This window comes from Cetorhinus maximus, chromosome 11, assembly GCF_964194155.1.
Source record: "Cetorhinus maximus chromosome 11, sCetMax3.hap1.1, whole genome shotgun sequence".
NCBI classification, from domain to species: Eukaryota; Metazoa; Chordata; class Chondrichthyes; order Lamniformes; family Cetorhinidae; genus Cetorhinus; species Cetorhinus maximus.
The window spans coordinates 21209774-21235132 of record NC_135889.1 but is presented as its reverse complement, the minus strand read 5'-3'; the positions used below and the strand labels follow the sequence as shown (position 1 = coordinate 21235132).

Genomic DNA, 25359 nt, shown 5'->3' with positions numbered 1-25359 from the left:
GTCCCTCGACAGAATCACAAATGTCATCTGCTATGATAGAAATCATGGTGCACTATCCCTCCTCATTCTGAAACTGTGGGGCACTATCCCTCCTATTTCTCCTTGGCTTCTCTTCAGTCATTAACATGGTTGATTGCACCATCCTCTTCGCACGCAGTTCAATAAGACTCTTCCCACTTGATTACATCCTTGCTAGTCTTATCTTGGAGCATATCCAGCAATAGCTTCCGTGCTCCATAAACTTCACCACGTCTAAAACTCTGCTCTCTGTACCCTATCCTGCAATAAGAACCACTCACATTTCATTCCCTTTCTCTGTAAGCACCTCTATCCTTACCCCTAATCTCTCCAATCTCTTCCCTGTCCAGTCCCCACTTCCAGTCCTGACTCTGTGAACTCCATCATTGGATCAAATATCATTTCCCCTCTTTGCACCTCACTCCAGAGTATCTATTTGCATGTGAACTAGAGCCTTGCCATTAGTGAGTTCATTTTGGATAACTGCATCAACATCATGCCCTTACAAGAAGCTTAGCTAAGGCCTTTCTCCCAAAATGACGCCTTCTTCCCTGGCTATACCTTCCACCCTTGCCTCACTTGCACAGTCGTGGTGATGGTGTGACTCTCACCACCAAATCACACATTGCTCTGTCCCTCTACTCTTCCGACACTTATTGCTCCTTTGAGCATCTCACCTTGTTCCATCCCCATGCTTCATTGCTTTATTTTAAATCCCAAATTTCCACTGTCCAAGTACCCGAAAAATGTTCTCACTGAGTTATCTTCACTGTTTTCCTCTCTTCCCGCAACCACCAAGTGACTTCTCATCCTCAGTGATTTCAACCTCCACCTCAATTCATCATGCGCTCCCTACTAGTCCAGTTCCCTTCTATCCTCCCTTCATCTCTCCATCCATATAAACTCCTAAACCCATATTCACACCACCTCTTTGACTTTGTCAGCGCATGTGGCTTTGCTATTCCCATCTTATCAATCAAAGATGAGGCAATTTCGGATCACCTCCTTGAGTCGCACTCCTGCCTCCCTTCCCCCAACCCTGCTTTCTTCTGTGTCTGCCTTGGGGAAAAAGAAACTCAACTGCACTTTCAAAGTCCTAGTTGTCCAGCCTTTGGTTCTCCCTATTATTTCTGCAGCTACTGATCTGCTCAATAAATCATCACCCCCACATTTGATGCCCAACATCTATTAAACCATTACCCTCTCTTGCCCAGGCATTCCCCTGGTATGGCTCTCATCTCTGCTCCCTTAAGTCCAAGCCACGCAAATGGATATAACAACAGATATTCAGTTTAGCCATTCAACGCTGGATCTGGCTGAACCACATAAACTATTATTGGGCCCTACCAAAACTATTTGCGTCCCCAGGATCATCCTGGAATACAAAGATAACCCAGGACTACTTTGTTCTACTGTAAACTATCTTCTTAAACCCCGATTTCCTGTCTCCTCCATCCTTGCCTGCAGTAATAAATGCGAGGAGTTCATGGACTTCTTTGTCACTAAGTTTGAAATTCATCTGATTAGCTGTCTCTGCCACCTTTCTACCTTCCTTTAGCCTACTGGCGCTAAATTTCTTGGAAGATTTTCCCATGTCCAAGCCGCGAACTGTCATTTTTCTGTAGTTTTGCTCCAATTTTCCCTCATGCCTTCTCCATGACATCCACCTCCTACTCCCTCAATCCTATTCCACTTAATAATGACTGACTACCCCAACTTTCCTTTCTGGTTCCCAGTGTAGGGGTCAGTTAGTGGTCCTTTCCTTGGGTACTATCCCCTCTCTTTCATATATGCTGTCATTAGTCTTCCTCAGTGATATCATTTGAAAACACAGTGCCTGTTTTCACATTTATGCTGACGACAGTCAGACCTGTCTCACCATCGCCTCTCTTGACCTTTCTGCACACTCTAAATTGTCAGACTGCTTGATGTCATCCAATATTGGATTGGAGAAATTTCCTCCAACTAAATACTGGGAAGGCTGAAACTATTGCGTTTGGTCCCTGCTGCAAACTCTGTTCCTTATGCACTGACTCCATCTTTTTCCCTGACAACTGTCCGAAGTTCAACCAGACTATTTGCAATCTTGATGACATATTTGACCTCAAGATGAGTTTCCGATCACATCTCCGCACCTTTACTAAAACTCCGCATTTCCAGCTCCATAACATCATCCAACTGTGATCCTGCTCATCTGCTATTGAAGCCCTCATCCATGCCTTTGTTACCTGTAGATTATTCCAATGAACTTTTGGCTGGCCTCCCACATTCTACCCTCCTAAACTTGAGATCATCCAAAGCACTGTGGCCTGTTATTACTCTCACCTGATCCTGTTCATCTATCACTCCTGTGCTTATTGACCTACATTGCTCCCATTAAGCCACATCACGATGTTAAAATTCTCATTCTTGTAGGTGTCAGCTGTGGCTCAGTTCATAGCACCCTCGCCTTTGAATCAGAGGGTTGTGGGTTCATGTCCCACTCCTGGAAAACCAAGAACTGTGATTGTACTCGAAAGAGTTGCAATCTGTGACTGTTGATAACTCGAAAGAGTTTCCAAATCCCTCCATGGCCTTGCCTCTCCCTATCACTGTAACTTCCTCCAGCTGTACAGCCCTCTGAGTTATCTGCACTGCCCCATTTCCAGCCTCTTGAGCACCCCTGATTTTGATCACTCCACAACTGGTGGCCGTGCATTGTGTTGCCAAGGCTGTAAGCTTTGAAGTTCCCTCCATAAACCTCTTCATTTTGCTGGATAATGCCTCTGTGAAATGTCTTGGGATGTTTTACTACACTAAAGGGGCTATATAAATACAAGTCATTAATAGTGCTTGTTAATGCAAGTTGTTACTGTTTGTGTAATCAAGTTGCTTCCTACTTTAAACCTTAAAGCAGTTATTGTGGGATTTTGTAGAGGCACAAAATAATTATTTACTGCAAAGCAATTACCAACAGGGCATGCTGCTCATTTCCTGCTTATGCCTATCAAAAGGCAAAGGTAAACACAAAGGTTTGGGAAGTTGGCATTCTAAGATACATAAGGTTTAAAATAATCCAAAAACGTAGCAATGTTGTTATACTGTGATCATTTCGTGACAACAAACATCTGCCTCCACCAGTTCTATAAAGTAGCAAGATGAGTTAAAACAACTTTTTAATATGTCCCCAGGTGAAACAGCAAGACAAGAAAGCTTTTGCTCGTGTAATAATTGGGCCTATTGTATTATGGAGTGGATATATAATTTTTCTTTCTATTCATACAGCCTATTTATACCACAATAAAGAAATGGTTAACTGACCTGTCCTCCCCACCATAACCTCCTCAACTCTCCTGAAGGCATTGAAAACAGTGAAGGTGCAGGCATGATGAGCAAATTTACCACCTCCTGAGCTATGTCATTCTATGAAGGTGCTGATTGCTGATGGCCTATGATTCCATGCCCCTTTGTATCTCAACTAAGTGGCTATTCTTTCCATGTGCATGGGCACTCATTAAGTGTTTGAATGGCTGTACAACCACAAGAGACATCACTGCTAAGCCCAATCCTGTTAAATCAGGACCTCCACACATTGACATTTCAAACAAAAATCACTGGGTAGCAACCAAAAGTGTGGAACCAGTTTAACTTAGGGAGGGTGGCTGGGGCCAATTGTGGTACCCCCAACTGATACCATGACAGAGACCAGCTAACAAACCAGGGATTACATCCACAACTTTGTAGTTTCTCCAGTTCAGTAACATGTAGTACCTTTCAAATGTGCTATCTGAGGAACTGCAAATACTATACCATGGAGAATTCTGTGCTGTGTGTGTGAGGCAGTGATGAAACAGTGCTTCTTCAATCCTCATTGTACACTCCATACGGGAGAGTCTCCCCAATGCTCATTGCAAACTTACTTACAAATAAAACATTGATTATAATTTCACTATAGATAGTCCAACCAAAATCTTCCCTGTCTATCTGAACCTTTAAGACTCTTGCAGCAATGGGCTCATTTCAACCCACGAGATCAGAGTTCCACACTGGCTGTGTCTGTGTGGACATGATTGTCCATTTTTATATATATATATATATATATATGTATGTGTGTATGTTTTGCTTTAAGCATTCTTGGTATGTGGGCATAGCTGAAAAGGCCAGCATTATTGCTCATTCCTAGTTAACCCTTGAGAAGGTGGTGATGGGGCACCTCCTTGAACCACTGCAGTCCATGTAGTGAGGGTGTTCCCATTGTGCTGTAAGGTAGGGAGTTCCAGGGTTTTGACCTTGTGATGATGAAGCAATAGTGATACATGTCCAAGTTGGGATGATGTGTGACTTGGAAGGAAACATGGACGTGTGAGTGTTTTGATGCACCTGCTATCCTTATCTTTCTAAGTGGTAGAAGTCGTGAGTGGGAGCTGCTGTTCCTGGGCAAGTTGAATTTACTATGGACTTATGAAGGTAATTAATTCTGAATGAGTGCTCAAGAAGGCCTACCAATAAAAGAAAGGATAAGGCAGATCAATCAAATTGCTTACAATTGCTTTCTCTGCCCAACATGTACAAGTTAAAAATGTCAACTATTTTTTACAGCACAGAAAGAGGCTCATCAATTTGGCTCATCATGCCCATGGATGTTTCTTGAAAGAGCTATACAATTAGTTACATTCTCTTGCTCTTTCCCAATAGCTCCACAAATTTCTCCCCTTCAAATATTTATTTAATTTTGTTTTGAAAGTTATTATTGAATCTGCTTCACTGGCCTTTCAGGTAGTGCACTCCACATCATCATAACTCACTGAGTCAATAATTCTCCTCATCTCACCTCTCGTTCTTGTACCCAATTACCTGAATTCTGTGTTCTCTGTTTGCCATCCCTTCTCTCACTGGAAACAGTTTTTCCTTATTTATACTTTCATAACCCCAAGTGTGTACCATCTACAAGATGCACTGCAGGAATTCACCAAGGGTCCTTCGACAGCACCTTCCAAACCCACGACCACTACCATCTAGAAGGACAAGGGCAGCAGATAGATGGGAACACCGCCACCTAGAAGTTTCCTTCCAAGTCACCCACCATCCTGACTTGGAAATATATCACTGTTCCTTCACTGTCACTGGGTCAAAATCATGGACCTCCCTTCCTATCAACACAGTGGGTGTATCTACACCACATGGATTGCAGCGGTTCAAGAAGGCAGCTCACCACTACCTTCTCAAGGGCAACTAGGGATGGGCAATAAATGCTGGCCCAGCCAATGAAGCCTACATCCCGTGAATGAATTAATTTTGAGTATTAAGTCACTCCTTAACCTTCCTTGCTCCAAGGAGAACAAGTTCAGTTTCTCGAGTCTCTCCACATAACTGAAATCCTGCATTACAGGTATCATTCTAATAAATCTTTCCTGCATCCTTTTCAAGGTTTTGACATTGTTGCCAAATTGTGATGCCCAGAATTGAACACAATACTCTACTGGGGCCTAAACAGGGATTTAGAAAGGTTTATTGTAACTTCCTCACTTTTGTACTTTATAGCTCAGGATCCTGTATGTTTTTATAACCACCTTCTCAACTTGTCTTACCACATTCGTAGATTTGTGTGCATATACCTCCAGGTGACTGTATTCCTAAAGCCCCCTTTAAAATTTTACTGTTTGGTTTATATTTCCTCTACGCATTTTTCCTATCAGATTGCATGACTTCACATTTCTCCATATTAAATGGCAATTACAATATGTCTGCTTATTTCATCAGTCTGTGTAAATCCTCCTTGATTCTGTTATGATCCTCCTTGCCGTTTCTGTTACGATCCTCCTTGCTGTTTCTGTTACGATCCTCCTTGCCGTTTCTGTTACGATCCTCCTTGCTGTTTCTGTTACGATCCTCCTTGCTGTTTCTGTTATGATCCTCCTTGCCGTTTCTGTTACGATCCTCCTTGCCGTTTCTGTTACGATCCTCCTTGCCGTTTCTGTTACGATCCTCCTTGCCGTTTCTGTTACGATCCTCCTTGCCGTTTCTGTTACGAACCTCCTTGCCGTTTCTGTTACAATACTCCTTGCTATTTCTGTTACGATCCTCCTCGCTGTTTCTGTTACTGTCCTCCTCGCTGTTTCCATTACTGGCCTCCTTGCTTGAGTATTTTATCAACGTTGACTCTGTTTTTTCTCTGTATAGATGCTGCGTGATCTGCTGAGTATTTCCAGCACTTTCTGTTTTATTTTGGTCCTCTTTCCACTTAGATTAGGAGAGATAAACACGAGAGGACATGGCTTTAGGGTGAAAGGGGAAAGGTTTAGGGGGAACATTAGGGGGAACTTCGGAGGTCTGGAGGGTTATGGACTAGGTGCAGGTCAATGGGACTAGCGGAATAGTATTTCGGCACGGACTGGAGGGGCCGAATGGCCTGTTTTCTGTGCTGTGGTGTTCTATGGTTCTAATGCTGATCCCTGGGGGCACAAATATATTTATCCCTCCAACCTGAAAAATAATCATTAATCACTGATCTTTGTTTTCTGTCAGCAAATTTTATATGTTCCTTTAATCCCATGAGCATCAATTTTGCTAACCAGTCTTACGAAAGCCCATATACAGACCATCAACCATGCTACCTTAATCAAACCTCCCCATTACTACTTAAAAGAACTCAATCAAGTTAGTCAAACAGAAGTTGCTTTAATTAATTATCCGCTGGTTGTCATTTATTAATTCAGATTTTTCAAAGTGACAATTAATTTCATCTCGGATTATGTCTCTAAAAGGTTCCCACCACTAAGGTTAGGCTGACTGATCTGTGGTTGCTGGGTTTTGTCCTCTCCCTTTTTTGCATAGAAATGTAATATTTGTAATTCACTGTATAATTCTTATTTATAAAAGACTTTTGGGTTCTCTTTTATGTTACCTGCTAATCTACTCACATACATTCTCTTTAACCCTTTTCTTTTTCAATTTTCCTCTGCACTTTCTATATTCAATTTGGTTCTATACTGTAGTTTAAGCCTGATATTTTATCATAAGCCTTTGTTCTATGTTTCATCTTAACCTCTATAGCTTTAGTCATCCAGGGATCTCTAGCTTTGTATGTCCTTCCTTTCCCCTTTGTGGGAATGCGTCTAGTTTCTACCCAAACTGGCTTCTCTTTCACGATTCCCCACGCTAGATATTGTTTTACCTGCCAATTTTTGGGCCAGATCCTCTGACTTCCAACTTCCTCCTCCAGTTGAGTACTTCACATTTGATTATTCCTTGTCCTTTTCCATAACTATTGTAAACATAATATGGTGATCCCTTAAATATTCACCACTAAAACGTACTCCACTTGTCCCACTTCATTTTCCATATGAACATATGAATTAGGAGCAGGAATTCAGCCTCTTGAGCCTGATAAGATCATGGCTGAGCTGATTGTGGCCTCTACTTTTTTTGTCTAGTCTCTTTACCCTTTGACTCCCTTGTCAGTCAAGAATAAAAACTCTCTAGTTTCAGAACTAGGCCCAGCACTGCTTCCTTCGTTGTTGGGTTGGAAGCTTACTGATCAAGAAAGTTTTCTTGTACACGTTTCAGGAATTCTTCCCCTTCTTTGCCCATAGCACTGTTATCTTCCCAGTCTATGTTAGGATACATGAAGTTCCCCATTAACACAGCTCTGTAGCTCTTGCATCTTTCTCAAATTTATCTGCAAATTTTCTCCTATTTCCTTCCCATGATTTAGTGGCCCATAGTACACATTGACAGAGAATTACTTTTCCATATTGTTCCTCAATTCTAAACAAATAGACTCTGTCATAGAATCAATGAATAGTTACAGGACAGAAGGAGGTTATTTGGCCAGTTGTGTCCGTACTTATCCAGTCCCATTAGCCCCTTAACCCCATAGCCGTGCAAATTTTTTCTCTTAAGATAGTTATCCAATTGAATCTGTCTCCACCACACTCGCCGGCAGTGGCATTCTAGATCCTAACCACTCGCTGAGGAAAAAAGTTTTTCTTTGTGTCGCCATTCATTATTTTGCCAATCACCTTAAGTCAGTGTCCTCTGGCTCTCAATCCTTCTGCAAATAGGAACGGCTTTGACCTTTCTACTCTATCCAGATCCCTCATGACATTGAACACCTCTATCAAATCTCCTTTTAATCTTCTCTACTCCAAGGAGAACAGCCCCAACTTCTCTAATCTATCCATGTAACCAAAGTTCTTCATCCTTGGAACCATTCTCATGAATCTTTTCTTCACCCTCTCAAATGCCTTCCTAAAGTTTGGTGCCCAGAACTGGACGCAGTATTCCATTTCAGGCCGAGCCAATGTTTTAACATAACTTCCTTTAATACCCTATGATCCTACTAATAAAGCCCAGGATCCTGCATGCTTTATTAACCTCTTTGTCAACCTGACCTGTCACCTTCAATGATTTGTGCACATATGGCCCCAGGTCCCTCTGCTCCTGCACCCCCTTTAGAATTGTAGCCTTCATCTTATATTCTCTCTCCTCATTCTTCCTACCATAATGAATCACTTCACACTTCACTACATTAAATTTCATCTGCCACTTGCCAATTCCACCAGCTTGCCTTTGTTCCCTTGAAGTTTTATCACCATCCTCCTCACAGATCACAATACTTCCAAGTTTTACGTCATCGCAAATTTTGAAATTGTGCCTTGAACACCCAAATCTAGGTCATTAATATATATCAGGAAAAATAGGGAACCTAAGACTGACCCCTGGGGAACCACCTTCCTCCAGTCCGAAAAGCAGCTATTCACCATGTTGCCTATCACTGAGATAAATCCATGCTACTACTGTCCCATTTATTTCATGGACTCTAACTTTCCTAACAAGCCTGTTATGTGACACTTTATCAAATGCCTTTTGGATGTCCATGTACACGATATCATCTGTTAAACCCTTGTCAACTGTCACTGTTACCTCATCAAAAAACTTAAGTAAGTCAGTTGAACACAATTTGCCCTTAAATCTTTGCTGGCTTTCCTTAATTAATCCACGTTCGTCCAAGTGACTTAATTTTGCCTTAGATTATCATTTTTAAAAGCTTTCCCACCACCAAGTTTAAACTGACTGGCCTGTAGTTTCTGGGCTCATCCTTACACACTTTCTTGAACAAGGGTGCAACATTTGCAATTCTTCTGGCCTCTGGCACCACATGTGTATCTATGGAGAATTAAAAGTTTGTGGTCAGCACCTCCCCAATTTCCACCCTTTCGTCAGTATCCTTGGATGTATCTTATCTGGTCCTGGTGACGTACCAACTTTTAAGTACAGCCAACCTATTTAATACCTCCTCTTTCACTATGAATTCAGGATCTTCCTTGGTAAAGACAGATACAAAGTACTTATTTAGTACCTCAGTAATACCTCCTTTCAGGTCCCTAATCAGCCCCACACCTTTACCACCCTTTTTCTATTCATAAGCTTATAGAAAACTTTTGGATTCTCTTTTATGTTATCTGTCAATCTCTTCTCATATTCTTTCTTTACTTCTCTTATTTGTTTTTTCACTGCCCCTCCTATATACAGCCTGGTCCTCACAGCTAGGGATGCAGCAGTCACAGCAGACAGCTATGATCTCACCCATAGACCGAGAAACTCAGGCTGACCCTTTCCACACCATTCCCATGAGCAATCGAAAGATAAGCAGGGTGACTTAGATAGGAAAGGCCCTACACCGAGAAAAGAAACCTCAAAAGAGGGTGCGAGAAGCCCCCCTGCAGCCTGAAAGGAGAACTCCCGGAGGCTGGTGTGTTCTCATTGCAACAAAATAGGCCATTCCAGACCTGAATGCTGGAAATTGTGCGACAAGCCATTTGGCCTAGTAGGGCTTCACATGAGTAGTCCCCAAAGGGTGTCCCAATGGATAGTGCAGCAGAATAGGCAGAGACTCCCGCTATAGGAACTTACCCTTTGGAGGGCATGGCATTATGTGCGTCAGAGCTGGACTAATTCCCAGAGAACTTGCAGAGTTTTGTCCTGTCAGGAACAGTGTCCCCCTACCCTTCCCAAAATGCAAGCAAGTCCATGGTACAGCTCGAGGACACGGGCTACTCTATCCTTAATGTTGGAGGGAAACTTAAACCTATCCCCTGAGCTCTCCCTCAAAGCCAAAACACTGATCAATGATGTAAGAGGAAGATCTGTGTTTGTACCCCTCCATAAGGGGTGACCATACAGTGTGACCTTGTTTCAGGCCCTTTTAACAGTAGGAATTGTTCCTAAACTACCAGTAGCAGGAATCGATTTCCTCCTTGGAAACAATTTTGCTGGCAGCAAGGTGCTAGCCAGTGAAAGGAAAGGTGCCAATGCCAACCAGCAGAAATCTGCAGAAGGGTAGAAGGCTGGGGAAGGTCCTGAGGCACAAAATGGTGGAATAGCACCCATAGACCTCGAGCAAGAGCGGCTGGAAGATAGCAAGGCCGTATCAGACCTGTAAAATGAAAAGCGGTCCAGAAAAGGCCCCTAGAATCTAAAATACATTCCACTGGTATCCCTTAATGAAATAGGACCAGAGAAGTCCTAAAGCAGGGAAGGAAATAGTGAGGCAGGATATTAAACCAAAAAAGGAAAATATTAAGGGCTTGCCTTAAGTATGGCCAATAGAAACCTTCTTTCTGACATGAATTAGGTACAAAGGGAGTTCCCAAACAGGTGAGTAGATAGGGAGTGAGATGCCTTCCCCAGTCGTAAAACCACAAGGGAGTGTAGCTGGAACTGCACCTCCACTTGTGGGCAGAGGTATTCCAAGGGACATGGAACAAGTTAGGAGAACGCCCACACCCAAGCAAAGGTCCCAGCTAGGAAGCCAATTGATTGGCCTGGCTGGTGGCTTTATGGTGAATTTAAATGTGGACCAGAAAAGTTCTCAAATTGGCCCAGAAAGAATGAGAGTGATGCCTCACTCAGTTGAAAAGCCACCAGGAGGTACAGGAAGAGCTGATCATCCACCAGAGGTCAGTAGTGTCCCAAAAAACACAATGCCTGCCCCACAACTGGCCAGCAGAGGGACCCCAACCAGATTGGACCCCATGCTCACCCACCATAACATAGAATCGCAAGGTGACCGGGACAAGGTTAAACCCCCCCCACCTTAGCAGAGGGACCCCAACCAGATTGGACCCCATGCTCACCCACCATAACATAGAATCGCAAGGTGACCGGGACAAGGTTAAACCCCCCCCCACCTTATTTAAAATGATCCGTAAACCCCACTAGGCTACAGCACTGTAGCGTTCTCCAGTATGGATGTGGGAAAGACCCCTGTCAGAAGGCCATCTTCCTATCATCCAGGCCCAGAAAGGCTGGTCCGAGTTCAGGAGCTAACTGCCCACCTGTTGCCATGCCAACTCAAAGCACCTAGCAACAGAAACTGGAACTTCCCAGTTATGCTAGCGCCCAAACTGGAATCCCCTAAAGAGGCCAAAGGCCCTTTATAACACTCCACTCTCTTGACCCTCAGCCTATTCACAGTTCCTGACAGCTGAACCCCCAGGGTTACCAAAGTTGGCAGGCAGGAGCTAAGCTGGACAAGAGCAGCTCAGTCCTGTGATCCCAGGGCCTGGCTCCCACAGAGTGAGATGCCCAGCATTCCTCTGTGGATTGCCCAGAGCACTTTACCATCATGAGTGCTAACCACCCTGCAAAATCCCCAGACCCTTTTGAGGATATTTAATCAGGAGGTTGCAATGCCTGATCCCCAGCAGAGGGAATTCAGAATTCTAGCACCGAATAGACTACCCCCATGCAGATGAATTTCAAATCCTCCCAAGGGTGACCTAAATCTTCCAAATTCCAGGAACAGGCAATGTCCTTGCGTATGCCCTCTCCCGGTTTTAAATCTCAAAATGAAAATGCAGCAGGGAACTGCCACTGCCCCTGCTAGCTGTATGTCTGAAGTTCTAGTACAAATAAGAGAGTGCATGTATACTTCTTCACTTCCTATTCTTCCTTCTTAAGACCATAAACCCCACTAGGCTACAGCACTGTAGCCTTCTCCAGCATGGAGAAATAGAATTGATTTTTTTTCCCCTGAGGTAGCGAGGGGTGTCAGGGGGCTAAGACCTCACTCTATATTTTCATAAATATATGTATATATAATATGTGTGTGTATGTCATCCTGGCTAATTTGTAAAATTATTTTTTAAAAACTGGACGAAGGGTTTAAAATGACTGAAGCCAGACCGGTTATGACTCACGCAAAATGAATTTCTGGCCTTCAGAAACAGCAGCAACCTCGTTATCTCTGAAGAGATGCCAAAGCCCTTTGTGACTGCCAAGATCAAATCCCAAGGAAGTGTACAACGACCATTTACATTTCTAAGGCCAGGGTCTGACCAATGGAGACAATCCATCTGCAAGGACAAAAGACCCTGAAACCTCTGTTGAAGTTATTAATGGATGAAACATTAACCACCTCAAGAACCCAGACCAGGAATACACATCCTTTGCCCAAACTGATGAGCAGGAGTGGGAGTTATGTCACGTAACTCCCCACCAAGCTGCTAGAATCTGTAATTTTGCCTTGTGGAGCTGAAAGAGGCAGTCTGCCATCTTCCATCAATCAAAAAGCAGCAGAACCAGAGCTCTGTCCAGGTTTAGATTGCCCGGCCCTCATCTGCAATGTTTTCACGAGAACTTCTGTACCAGCGCCTATTACATTAATTCATCCCTATTGGTGCACCCCATTGTGGGATCATTTCAACTGGAAAAGTAAATTATCCAGCATCAGTCTTCAGCTGGCCAGTTCTGAAAGAATACACCATTGGACTTTGATTCTGGACTCTGGGCTCACATGTAAAAATGTTTATCTTCTCTGTGGTCTTTACCTTGTACCTTTCTTTCCCTCATTCCTCTTTTATTGTATCAACGTACCGGAGGTTACGTAGCATATCCCTGCATTTTGAGTGTGTTTAAAATAAATTAACCTTCTGATTTTACCCTCTCTTGAGTTTGCTGTGGGGTTATTAATAGAAGATTATATCACTCCAAAACTGAGGGGTTGGGGAAAATATGCCACCACTTATAAAGGAGGAAATCAAAAATTAAAAGCACCTTTCTAATTACGGAGGGGTGGTGAGAGGAGAAATCAGGTCTGTTTTGAATGAAACCCTGTCTTGTCCGCAACAGATCTAACCAAATAGTTTCTGTTCTTGGCTCTCTAGGACATGCTGTCACTCTTGCACTGTACTGTTCTTCTTGATCAATACTGTTACCCCTCCTCCTTTCTTTCCTCCCATATCTTTCCTGACAGCCTTATTTATATCTAGGAATATTTAGTACCCTGTCCTGCCTTTATTGAGCCAGGTCTCCTTTGTCATCACATCATATTTTCACAAGGCTCTTTGTGCTTACAGCTCACCAATAATCTTATTTACCACACTCTATGCATTCACATATATGCACAGTAAACCTAATTTAGACCTTATTACATTCCCTGTTACTGTCATACCACCTAATACATTACTATTTCCTACTCTAATGCTATCTGTCTTTCACAATTTTCTGTACATCTTAGTTTTCTTCTCTGATATCCCCTGGTTCCCACATCCCTGCCAAGTTAGTTTAAATCCTTCCCAATAGCACTAGCAAATTGCCTTGCAAGGACTTTGGCCCCAGCTCTTTTCAGATGCAAACTGTCCAGCCTGTACAGGTCCAGTCTCCCCAAATCCAGTCCAAATGTCCCATGAATATGAAGCTCTTCCTTCTGCACCATCTCTGCAGCCACGCATTCATCTGCTCTAACCTCTTATTTCTATCCTCCTATTTCAATCCTCACTAGCACATGGCACTGATAGCAATGCTGAGATTGTTACCCTTGAGGGTCTGCTTGCTAGCTTCTTCCCTAGCTTTCCAAACTTTGCCTGCAGGACCTCATACCTCTTTTTACCTATGTCATTAATACCAATATGGACCATGACCGTTGGTTGTTTACCCTCTCCCTTTGGAGTGTTCTGCAGCCGTTCAGTAACGTCCTTGACCCTGGCACCAGGGAAGCAATGTACCATTGTGATTTTACATCTGCAGTCACAGAAACACCTGTTTGTTCCCCTCACTATTGAATTCCCTATTACAATTGCTTTTTCCTCCTTCCGTCCTGCACAGCTGAGTCAGCTGTTGTGTCCTGGAGCAGTTGTGGTGGCACATCCCTGAGGAACCAGTCTCGGCAGTATTCAGAATGGAATACTGGTTGGAGAGTGAGATATGCTCAGGAGATTCCTGCACTACCTGGTCTTTCGTGACTGCCTGGCGGTCACCCATTCACTCCCTGCTTGCATAACCTTAAGCTGTGGGGTGTCCACATTTATAATTGTCTTTGAACTCTCAACAACATCATCCCTTCCTATTATATTGCTATAATAGTGTCTTTGACCAATATTTCCACCACTTCCCCACCTTTTTTACTTTATCATTTCTGAATACGTTCTGGCCAGGCATATTAAACTCCCAATCCTCCCCTTGGTTGATCCTGCTCTCATTTATTGTCACTATATCATACTCCCATGTGACAGTTTTTGCCTGCAGCTCACCATTCATATAAAATCAGACCTTTCAAAATCATATATTCTAAACTTAGGCACTTGTAAGACCATAAGACATAGGAGCAGAAATTAGGCCATTCGGCCCATCGAGTCTGCTCCGCCATTCAATCATGGCTGATAAGTTTCTCAACCCCATTCTCCCGCCTTCTCCCCGTAACCTTTGATCCCCTTACCAATCAAGAACCTATCTATCTCGGTCTTAAATACACTCAATGACCTGGCCTCCACAGCCTTCTGTGGCAATGAATTCCATAGATTCACCACTCTCTGGCTAAAGAAGTTTCGCCTCATCTCTGTTCTAGAAGGTCTTCCCTTTACTCTGAGGCTGTGCCCTCGGGTCCTAGTCTCTCCTACTAATGGAAACATCTTCCCCACGTCCACTCTATCCAAGCCTTTCAGTATTCTGTAAGTTTGAATTAGATCCCCCCTCATCCTTCTAAACTCCATCGAGTATAGACCCAGAGTCCTCAAACGTTCCTCATATGTTAAGCCTTTCATTCCTGGGATCATTCTCATGAACCTCCTCTGTACCCTCTCCAGGGCCAGCACATCCTTCCTGAGATACGGGGCCCAAAACTGCTCTCAATATTCTAAATGTGGTCTGACCAGAGCATTATAAAGCCTCAGCAGCACATCCCTGCTTTTATATTCTAGTCCTCTTGAAATAAATGCCAATATTGCATTTGCCTTCCTAACTACCGACCCAACCTGCAAGTTAACCTTAAGAGAATCCTGGACTAGGACTCCCAAGTCCCTTTGCACTCCAGATTTCTGAATTCTCTCCCCATTTAGAAAATAGTATATGCCTCTATTCTTCCTACCAAAATGCATGACCTCACACTTCCCCACGTTGTATTCCATCTGCCACTTCTTTGCCCATTCTCCTAACCTGTCCAAATCCTTCTGCAGCCTCCCCGCCTCCTCAATACTACCTGTCCCTCCACCTATCTTTGTATCATCTGCAAACTTAGCCAGGATGCCCTCAGTTCCTTCATCTAGATCATTAATGTATAAACTGAAAAGTTGTGGTCCCAACACTGACCCCTGCGGAACTCCACTAGTCACCGGCCGCCATCCTGAGAAGGACCCCCTTATCCCCACTCTCTGCCTCCTGCCAGACAGCCAATCTTCTATTTATGATAGTACCTTGCCTCTAACACCATGGGTTCTTATCTTACTGAGCAGCCTCCTGTGCGGCACCTTGTCAAAGGCCTTCTGGAAGCCCAAGTGGATAACATCCATTGGCTCTCCTTTGTCTAACCTACTCGTTACCTCCTCAAAGAATTCTAACAGATTTGTCAGGCATGACCTCCCCTTGATGAAACCCTGCTGACTTTGCCCTATTTTACCATGCACTTCCAAGTATTCTGAAATCTCATCCTTAATAATGGACTCTAAAATCTTACCAACGACCGAGGTCAGGCTAATCGGCCTGTAATTTCCTGTCTTTTGCCTCACTCCCTTCTTAAACAGGGGGGTTACATTAGCAATTTTCCAGTCCTCTGGGACCCTCCCTGACTCCAGTGATTCCTGAAAGTTCGCCACTAACGCCTCCAATATCTCTTCAGCTATGTCCTTCAGAACTCTGGTGCGTAATCCATCTGGTCCAGGTGATTTATCCACCTTCAGACCTTTCAGTTTTCCTAGCACCTTCTGCTTGGTAATGGCCGCCATACTCACCTCTGCCCCCCGACTCTCTTCAACTTTGGGGATGTTACTCGTGTCTTCCACTGTGAAGACTGACGCAGAGTACCTATTCAGTTCCTCTGCCATTTCTTTGTTCCCCACTACTCCTTCTCCAGTGTCATTTTCCAGTGGCCCAAAGTCCACTTTTGCCTCTCTCTTACCCTTTATATATCTAAAAAAACTCTTGCAATCTTCATTTTATATTACTGGCTAGTTTACCCTCATATTTAATCTTCTCCCTCCTTATTTCTTTTTTAGTTGACCTCTGTTGGTCTTTGTAGGCTTCCCAATCCCCTGGTTTCCCATTGCTCTTCGCCGCATTGTATACTTTCTCTTTAGCTTTTATGCTGTCCCTGACTTCCCTTGTCAGCCATGGTTGCCTCATCCTCCCTTTAGTATGCTTCTTCTTCCTAGGGATGAATTTTTGCTGTGTCTCCCAAATTACTCCCAGAAACTCCTGCCATTGCTGTTCCACTGTCTTTCCTGCTAGGCTCATCTCCCAGTCAATTCTGGCCAGCTCCTCCCTCATGCCTTTGTAGTTGCCTTTATTCAATTGTAATACTGTTACATCTGATTCCAGCTTTTTCCTTTCAAATTGCAGGGTAAATTCTATCATATTATGGTCACTTCCTCCTAAGGGTTCCTTCACCTTAAGCTCCCTTATCAAATCTGCCTCATTACACATCACTAAATCTAGAATTGCCTGTTCCCTAGTGGGCTCCACCACAAGCTGCTCCAAAAAGCCATGTCGTAGACATTCCACAAATTCCTTTTCTTGGGATCCACTACCAACCTGATTTTCCCAGTCTACCTGCATATTGAAATCCCCCATGATCACTGTAACCTTGCCTTTCTTACACACCTTTTCTATCTCCTGGTGTATCTTGTGCCCCACATCCTGACTACTGTTCGGAGGCCTGTACATAACTCCCATTATGGTTTTTTAACCTTTGCGGTTCCTCAATTCTACCCACACAGATTCTACATCATCTGACCCTACATCATTTCTTGCTATCGATTTAATTTCATTTCTTACTAACAAAGCAACCCCACCCCCTCTGCCAACCTGCCTATCTTTTCGATAGGATGTATATCCTTGGATATTTAGCTCCCAGTCCTGATCCCCTTGCAGCCATGTCTCCGTAATGCCCACCACATCATACCTGCCAATTTCAATCTGCGCCACAAGCTCATTTACCTTATTTCGTATACTGCATGCATTCAGATACAACACCTTCAGTCCTGTATTTCCCGTCCCCTTTCTCATTGTCAACCCTTTATCTGATGTGCTTGAAGTTAGATTCCTAGCCCTTTCCAAACACTCTGTAATGGAAACATAAAACTATGTCTGCATTTAAAATGGAAATATAACATGTAGTTAATCTCCACAATTCGTCCACAAGAAACCCAAACCTGATGTAAGCAAAACCCTCATAGGTCCAATGTCACCTGTTTATCCCAAGCATGCTTTACTTCCTACATGTCATGTCTCAAATTACTACTCATTTTATATGAAGCACTTTGGAATTGCTGAGAAATGTGATAAAATGCAATGTAAGTGTAAGGCTGTCTTTTCAGTAGTTACATAAAAAGATAAAATTTGCAGAGTTTGAATGGTGTCTGAAATATAAGGCAACAGAACTAATGGAAATCATGGTTTAATTTCAGAATAATTTCTCTAGGATTCAATTTATTGATTACTTGAGACAGCCTGAGCAATTTTGAAGATACATCAATATTGGTCTAATTTACAATGCCAACCTTGCACAGTGCTCCAGCCTTACATCATCAACTCTGGTTCTATATCAATTTTGTGCTACAATATTAAAGCTTTTTAATGTCAGATTTATGCTTATCAGACTCCCAGTATCATCATCAAATACTTCCAGATGAATCAAGTATGGTATAGATTAGATGTAGAGTATAAATTCTCTCTGTGCTATCTTACCAGACATGCTTAGGGCAGGTACAATACAGGTTGGATACACAATAAATCTCTCTACTGTTCCATCAAACACTCCAAGGTGGGGGCAGCGTGGATTAAATATAGTGTAAATCTCCTACACTGTCCAGTCAAATACTCCCAAATCAAATGAAGAGTTTAACTCTAGTTTGCCTCAACAATTAACCTTAGCCAAACCCCTGAGATTACATCAGTATGAGATTGTTTGCCTTCCCACTTCAGCCATCCTGTGGCTTGTCTGAATGAGATTGCCAAGTTAGTGCTAAATTTGGCACAATTTTGTTGCGTGGGCCTATGACCAATAGGACCTGGATTGATAATGCCCAGATTAATACCTTTGTGGCTAATAGAAAGAGAGGCTGGGATTCAACGTTGAAAGTGTCTAACCCCCTTGCACTATCTAGTTACATTCTGGTGATATAATGAAGTTCAGACCAAACCCAGTATACAATTCTTGGTAAGGATCTGTGGTGCTGGTACAAACCAGGCTGTTCTTACTAAAATATTAATGAGTCAGTGCATACTGTATGTTGGTCAGCAGTAGAGTTTTAAAGCAGGTCACAGCTCTCTGGTACTTAGTAGCTGCACAACCAATATATCATAGAGCTGTGCAACCCATTAAGATCCCATTTTTGATCTCCATTCCGAACTAAATTAACTGATCTCAATTGTAATAGCAATAGAGGCAGTTGGGCCTTCACACCTTTTGCCTAGAGAGGGGGAAAGTTAGCCTGGGTTCCTGCTGTAATCACTATCCAGTGGTTCCAGCTAGAAGTTGTACTTGGATGTTGGTGAGGACAGTATCATTCTTATGATGCAGGGCTCTCCCCATTTGAATAACCTGCCGACAGTTATGGTCCAGTCTCATGAAGATTGGCCACTTGGGCACTGGACCTATTAACTTGCAAAGGTGAGCATATTTTTGAGGGGAAAGGAAACAATGTAAAACATCACCCATTGTGCTAATACAAGAGCAAGGTACTGTGGATGCTGGAAATCTGAAATAAAAGCAGAAAATGCTGGAAAGTCTCAGCAGGTTGCGAAGCATCTGTGAGGAGATAAACAGAGTTAACCTGTCAGGATGGTGATCCTTTGACAGATCTATTTGATACCAATGTTGATGGGTGTGATCTGAATCGTGCAGCAATGAACTTGGAATTTTTACTGCTTGTCACGCTTATAAATTTAATTCTAAGACAATGTCTCCTTTCACTATTTTTAACTTTGTAATGGCCTGGTGTGAAGACAAGGGCATCAGAGGGGAGGTCCGGGATGGCATTTCAATCTTCAGTACACCATCCTGTTCAGTGATCATCACCTCGGGTCTACTGAATATAGTTGTAGCTTCTTGTGGGTGATCAGTCCCATCTTCAGAGATGATGATGATATTGCTTGGGCCTTCATCTTGAGAACTGTGGTCTTCAGAGGAGGAAGATGATGAGGGTGAACAAGCTGAAATCTTCTTCAGAGGATTGGGAGGCTGCAGGCAGTCCGACATGGCCTTCATCTGAGCAGGAGAGGGTCTCCTGTAGCCCTTCGCCAAACTGCCTGTTGGCCCTGTTCGTTCTTTAATTGACTGCTCGTCGAAGCCGCGGTTGTACAGGGTTGTTGCACTGCTGACCTACACACATACACAGATAAAGAACAGTTAAACCAAATTGGAATTCCAAAGAATACCAAATGTTTGAGTGACTACAGGACAGAAAGCAGGGCTTGAGGAAGTTGGAATCATTGAACCTCTAGCCTCATCAAAAGAAAAATCAGTCAGGATCCAACACCTAGATCACAATCCTGAGTCTCTGGCTAAAAAATGCCTGTGCCTGGATAAGATTTGGCTTGGCTATGCTACATCAGTGAATAACTGGGCAACAGTCATTGTTTTATCTCGTACTAGGGTGATGTACCTGAGTGTGGCCAGTACTTTCAGAACTCAATGGCATGATGGAGACAGAGAGGAAACTGGCAGGAAAAAACTTGACAATTAATTGGATAAGGATTGCTGAAACCCAGTATTACTTTGAGCGTTATAGATTATATAAAATCAATTTTCTGAGTTCATGCTACCAGCAGGGACCTGCCTACCAGTAGAATGAAAGGATGAAAAATCATGAACAACGTGATGCACCCACCTATTTTTTGTAATGTGCTGTTGGAGTAGAATACTCCCTGCTATAACACAAACTTGGAAAATTACACATTACATGTGGATCTAATTGGATGGATTTCTATTGATTAAAGGATATAGTGAGGAGGCAGGAAGCTGAGATGAACAGGCCTGTTGGGCCTAATGATCCTATACCTGTTCCTAAATGTTCTTATGTTTCAAAAATATTCAATAGTTTTATACATTTAGTACTGGAATTTGACAGAAATTTGAGTTCATAGAGGTTACTTGAAATAAAATTTCCATGTAGTTTTGAAATTAGGTTGCCTGCTACTGAACTAGGGAGCTGTATGGTCAGAAATATGAGGGGAGCACACTATTTATGAAACTGGCAGCAGGAAAAGTGGAACAAAGCTCCCACAATGACTTTGTGGTTCAGATGCTGTTATTTCTGGTACTGATCCAGACAGACCAGAGGACCAACTACGATCCCCATACCTGATTTCAGCCATTGCAATTGTTATGTGGAATTACATAGAATTATAGAGTCAGAAGCAGGCCAGTCGGCCCAACACATCCATGCCAATGCTTATACACCATTCGAGCACCTTCTGATCCTCTCCTCATCTAAATCTAAAAGCATTACCCTCTGTTCTCTTCTCCCTTATATGCTTATCTAGCTTCCCCTTAATTGCACCTATAGTGTTCTCCTCAACTGCACCCTGTGGTAATGAATTAACCATTCTCAGAACACTCTGGGTAAAGGAGTTTCTTCTGGATTCCCTATTAAATTTCTTGTCGGTCTTGTATTAATGGTCTGCGGTTTTGCTCTTTCCCATAAATGGCAACACTTCCTCTTTGTCTACTTTATCAAAGCCTGTCATAATTTTAAAGATCTTTATCAGGTTATCTCCCAGATTTCTCTCTTCAAGAAAAAAAGAAACCCAGCCTGTTCTTCCTTTACTGATGATTATAACCTCGCAGCTCTGGAGCATCCTTGTAAATCTTTTTTGAGCCATCCCCAGTGCTTCTATATCTTTTTTATAGTGTCACCTATGGCTCAGTTGTTAGCATACTTGCCTTTGAGTCGAGGGTTGTGGGTTCAAGTCCCACTCCAGGACCTGAGCACAAAGTCAAAGTGACACTCCAGTGCAGTATGAAAGAGTGCTGCACTGTTGCAGGTGCCATTTTTCAGATGAGACATTAAACCCACAGGGTATTTCAAAGAAGAGTAGAGGAGTTATCCCTGGTGTCCAGGCCAATATTTATCCCTCAATCAACACCACAAAGACACATTATCTGGTCATTGTCACTTGCTGTTTGTGGGAGCCTGCTATGCACAAACTGGCCGCTGCATTTCCAACATTACAACACTGACTACACTTTGAAAGTATTTAATTGACTAAAGCACTTTGGGACATCCTATGGTCATGAAAGGCGCTAAATAAAAGTCTTTCTTTTGTCATGTAGCAGCCAGAATTGTTCAAGTCTTTCAAATGTGGTCTAACTAAGTTTCGATACAGGTTTAGCATATTTCTCAATTCTATGGCCCTCTAGAAATAAACCCTGGTGTTTGGTGTGTTTTTCTCTGTGCTACAATTGGCTTCAGTGTTTCTGGGTTACAAAACACAAGTTAGCAGGGGTTCCTGTTCACAATCCAGTGATTTAGCTGGCTCAGCTGTGATTTACCCATGGTTAAACTGCCTGATGATACTCGGTCTCTATGGTCATACATGAAGAATAGCAGGATAGCCATGTAGTACAGTGGCATCTGTTGAAACCAGCCCAGCAGAGGTCAGGTGTAACATTTCTTATTTATAAACACATTCAGCCTTGGAAGGGTTAAAGGCTGTAATTTTTCTTCATTGTAGTTAGGAAATTGGTAATTCAGAGGGATTGGAATTATGGCTCAGCACTGAAGTGGGGCCCACCCACTGTTGAACCTCACAGCTTCTGTGTTTCATACAATTTTCTAATCCACTACAAATTAAGCGTTAAAGAACATTTGCTATTGTTGGCCCATTTCATTGACACAGCAAGTCTAGTCAGGCTGCTAGCTTCATAAATACATGAAAGTATTTCCTGATGTCCCACTGGGTAACGTCATTGCTGGCCTCTACAGGCCAGAAGGAACCAATTTGGATTTCCAGTCTATGAGTTACTTGATCACACTAATGGTAGTATTAGCTGGTGCTAAAATTTGCTTTTATCTCGAGTTACTAAAGAGCAAATCAGCTAGAATTCCCACTCTTGATTGTTATCCCGTGACCCTTAGTGAGAAACTTGTCAATGTGGATTTCAGATGAGAATAGGATTGGGTTTGGCCATGATATTTTCCACAGCAAAATAGTCTTTTGATACGCTTGTGAAGAATGGCCACTTGAGTGACACAATAGATGCCAACCAGCAAGCATCCTGGTAAGAGTGCCATAAGGACAGAAGTGAGAAGGGGAGAAAATTGGAGAAAACATTCTAAAGTGATCTTCGGTAGATTCAAAGGATATGACGACACCACGTGCTTCTTAAGATTTCCTATCCTGGAACAATAGATTTTAATTGGGGTGGAGAGATCAAGAACATTGTGAAATGGATAGAATTGCATTAGAACAAATTTGAAATACAAAATTCTTAAGTCCAATTGTAAATCTCCAATGAACCTTTTATTGAGGGAAGTCTTTATTTCAGAAAGTGATCTGTGATGTTGCATGAAGGGTATATGCTACTCATGCATCTGGTCTTGTTGAGATCCAACGTGTGATGCTTGTTATCTTATGTGTATTGCATAGACTTGTCAGATTTCTCAGGATTTCCTGTATTCCGTAAACTATCAGAAATCTTTAGCGATTCTCTGCAGGTATCAGAAGAGCTATCACCAAGCCCGCTTCACTAAGGTGGAATGGGGAGCCGTGATGCTGGATAATGATGTGTGCTGTGGGATATAGAATAATCTGGTTTTGAATGAACACTCAGAGTGTATCTATGCAGTTACCATGCCTATACTGTGATACAGTCACTGCGGCAATGGAACAGTAATCTGAAGTACCATACCACTTGAGTATCTTTGTGCAGTTCTTTGACTGTGGAGCATGAAGCACCTATGTAGATTACTTGTCCGTGGAGCGTCACTACATGGCAGAAGAGCAGGGGAGCACCAGGATACAGTGCCACGGCAATGGAGAATTGCATGCAACACCATGTTACTGGTGGAATACAGCTTTAGAGCACTTGCATCCCACCAGTTCTGTGGTGCTGCATGCGATTCTTAATTGCCATGGAGAAGCCTGGAAGCAGGTCCAACCAGTTATCTTTGCATAATCTGGAGACATCTTTGGACATGGGGAGAGGAGGATAGATGAACTCTTATCCTCAGTTGAAAAAGCTTCTTTCGGTGGTGGGGTTAAAAATGAATTGGCTTTTGGGGAGGATGAATACAGTTGTTGAGGCTGTCAATCGGACAGCAACAAGACACAGTCCACTACTGATTCTCATGCTGTCTGGAAGTCCACAGTCGCTGCCTCCCTTAGAGAGATCTGAACTTCCCACACAGACAAGTGGGCAACCCATTGTTTTACCTACCCATGGTGCATTGTTACACACTATCTCACAGCACCACTGGTTGATGTGCTTCCCCCTAAATCCCCAATCTCAGAAATATTCCTTTTGAGCACCAACATTTAAATTGTTGCAGTAGGCATTGCAGTTTCTTCAAAATAAGAGTCAGCTTTAAATAGTTAACATTCCACATTGCTTACCCTTCCGGAATGTCCCGTGTGGTGCCCTGAAATTCCTGCAGCTTCACATATCTCTTTGGAATATCGCTCCAAAGTGTGAACTCCTATTGCTTGCTCAGAGAACTGCATGGTGCCAGGCACGGGGCGGCGGTAGAATGGGCCTTCAGGAGGAATCATACTAAGGTAACGTCGCAGCAGAGAAACTATGCATCTTGGGTTTGGGGAATCCGCATACTGTCTTGTCTGGACAATTTTCAACTTGTCGAGGCTGTCCTGAGGATTGCTTGGCCTGCCTGTAAACTCCACATACTCACTGATCATGTCGGATCCAAATTCGAACTGGTCAACTGTTAGTTTATGGTGGTCCTTAGCGGCGCAGAGGGAAAAGACTTTGCACACGTAGAAGTAGACAGCGTAACTGTAGCTCTTTGCATCTCGGAGATGGAAGACCACCTGCCACAGCCTCTCCTCATCATCCTCCGTATATGGCTGGGCCTGCTTCCTCACCAGCCCAATACCCAGCCGCTGCAGCTGCTTCATCCGATCGTCGAGGGTGGCGCGGAACTCGGCAAAGTCCGGCTTCAGTTTGTTGAAGAAATCAATGTCACAGCGCCTGCAGTTCTCCCGCAGGTGCCGCAGGATTGAACAACACAGGAGGCGGAGAGAGTTGGGTGGGTACTCCGAGCCATCTTGTCTCCGCACTTCGAGCACGAACCTGCACAGCCAGAAATTTAGTTCATCGTGGGTGATTTCATAGCACAGTTCAGGCACGTAAAGGAAGAGTTCATTGCGCTGGACGCCCTGCTCCATGATGTAGCTATTTCGAGTTTTAGCCCACTCATCCCAAACTCTGACACCCCAGGCTGTTGCTTTTTTTGTGTTGTATGGAATCCCACTGTCTTGCTGCAAAGCCAGCAACCTCTTTTCCTCCATAGTGTGCTTGCCAGACCGGACTTTGCCCTCTTCCTTTGTCAACAAGCAGTCTTCTTTGTTGTCCAGATCAGACTCCTTTTCTTGCTTAAAAGAGGTAGAAATCGGAGACAAAGAGGCGGCTATAACCCTTGTATCTTCCTCAGCAACTTTAGGATCAAACTGATCCATTTATCAGCTAAAAAATTGAAGTTCAAAACAGGCAGAAAAACAAAGGGAGAAAAGGGAAAGAAAACTGCTGCACTGAGACTTAAACTCGCCACTCAGGCTGGGGGCCCCCCGCAGGGTGTTATCAACAACAGCTGCGTGTTAACTGATATACCCCTGCAAGGCGAGGTTTAACTGCTATTCAGCTGTATTTGCAGAAATGATTCCCAGAGGCATTTCAAGTCACGTGAGCAG

At 43.2% G+C, this 25359-nt stretch overlaps 2 protein-coding genes across 3 annotated transcripts in view; one reads left to right on the top strand and one right to left on the bottom strand.

The window, feature by feature from the left end:
• bmpr2b (bone morphogenetic protein receptor, type II b (serine/threonine kinase)) overlaps window positions 1-25359 on the top strand; it is a 342278-nt gene that overhangs the window by 184232 nt on the left and 132687 nt on the right. The gene's annotated exons all lie outside the window — the stretch shown is intronic.
• Window positions 17887-25290, bottom strand: LOC144686427 (uncharacterized). Its single transcript, XM_078551620.1, has 2 exons — window positions 24049-25290; window positions 17887-19813 (listed from the first exon to the last, which is right to left on the bottom strand). Exons 1-2 carry the CDS (start codon window positions 25126-25128, stop codon window positions 19370-19372), a joined length of 1524 nt encoding a protein of 507 aa, XP_078407746.1. The 5' UTR covers window positions 25129-25290; the 3' UTR covers window positions 17887-19369.

Bases quoted from the DNA above. Each gene is read 5' to 3' on its own strand.
- LOC144686427 (XM_078551620.1), bottom strand. From the start codon at position 25,128: ATGGATCAGTTTGATCCTAAAGTTGCTGAGGAAGATACAAGGGTTATA. The intron at 19,814-24,048 runs GTAAGCAATGTG...GTATGTGTGTAG, and splicing joins ACACGGGACATTCCGGAAGG to GTCAGCAGTGCAACAACCCT.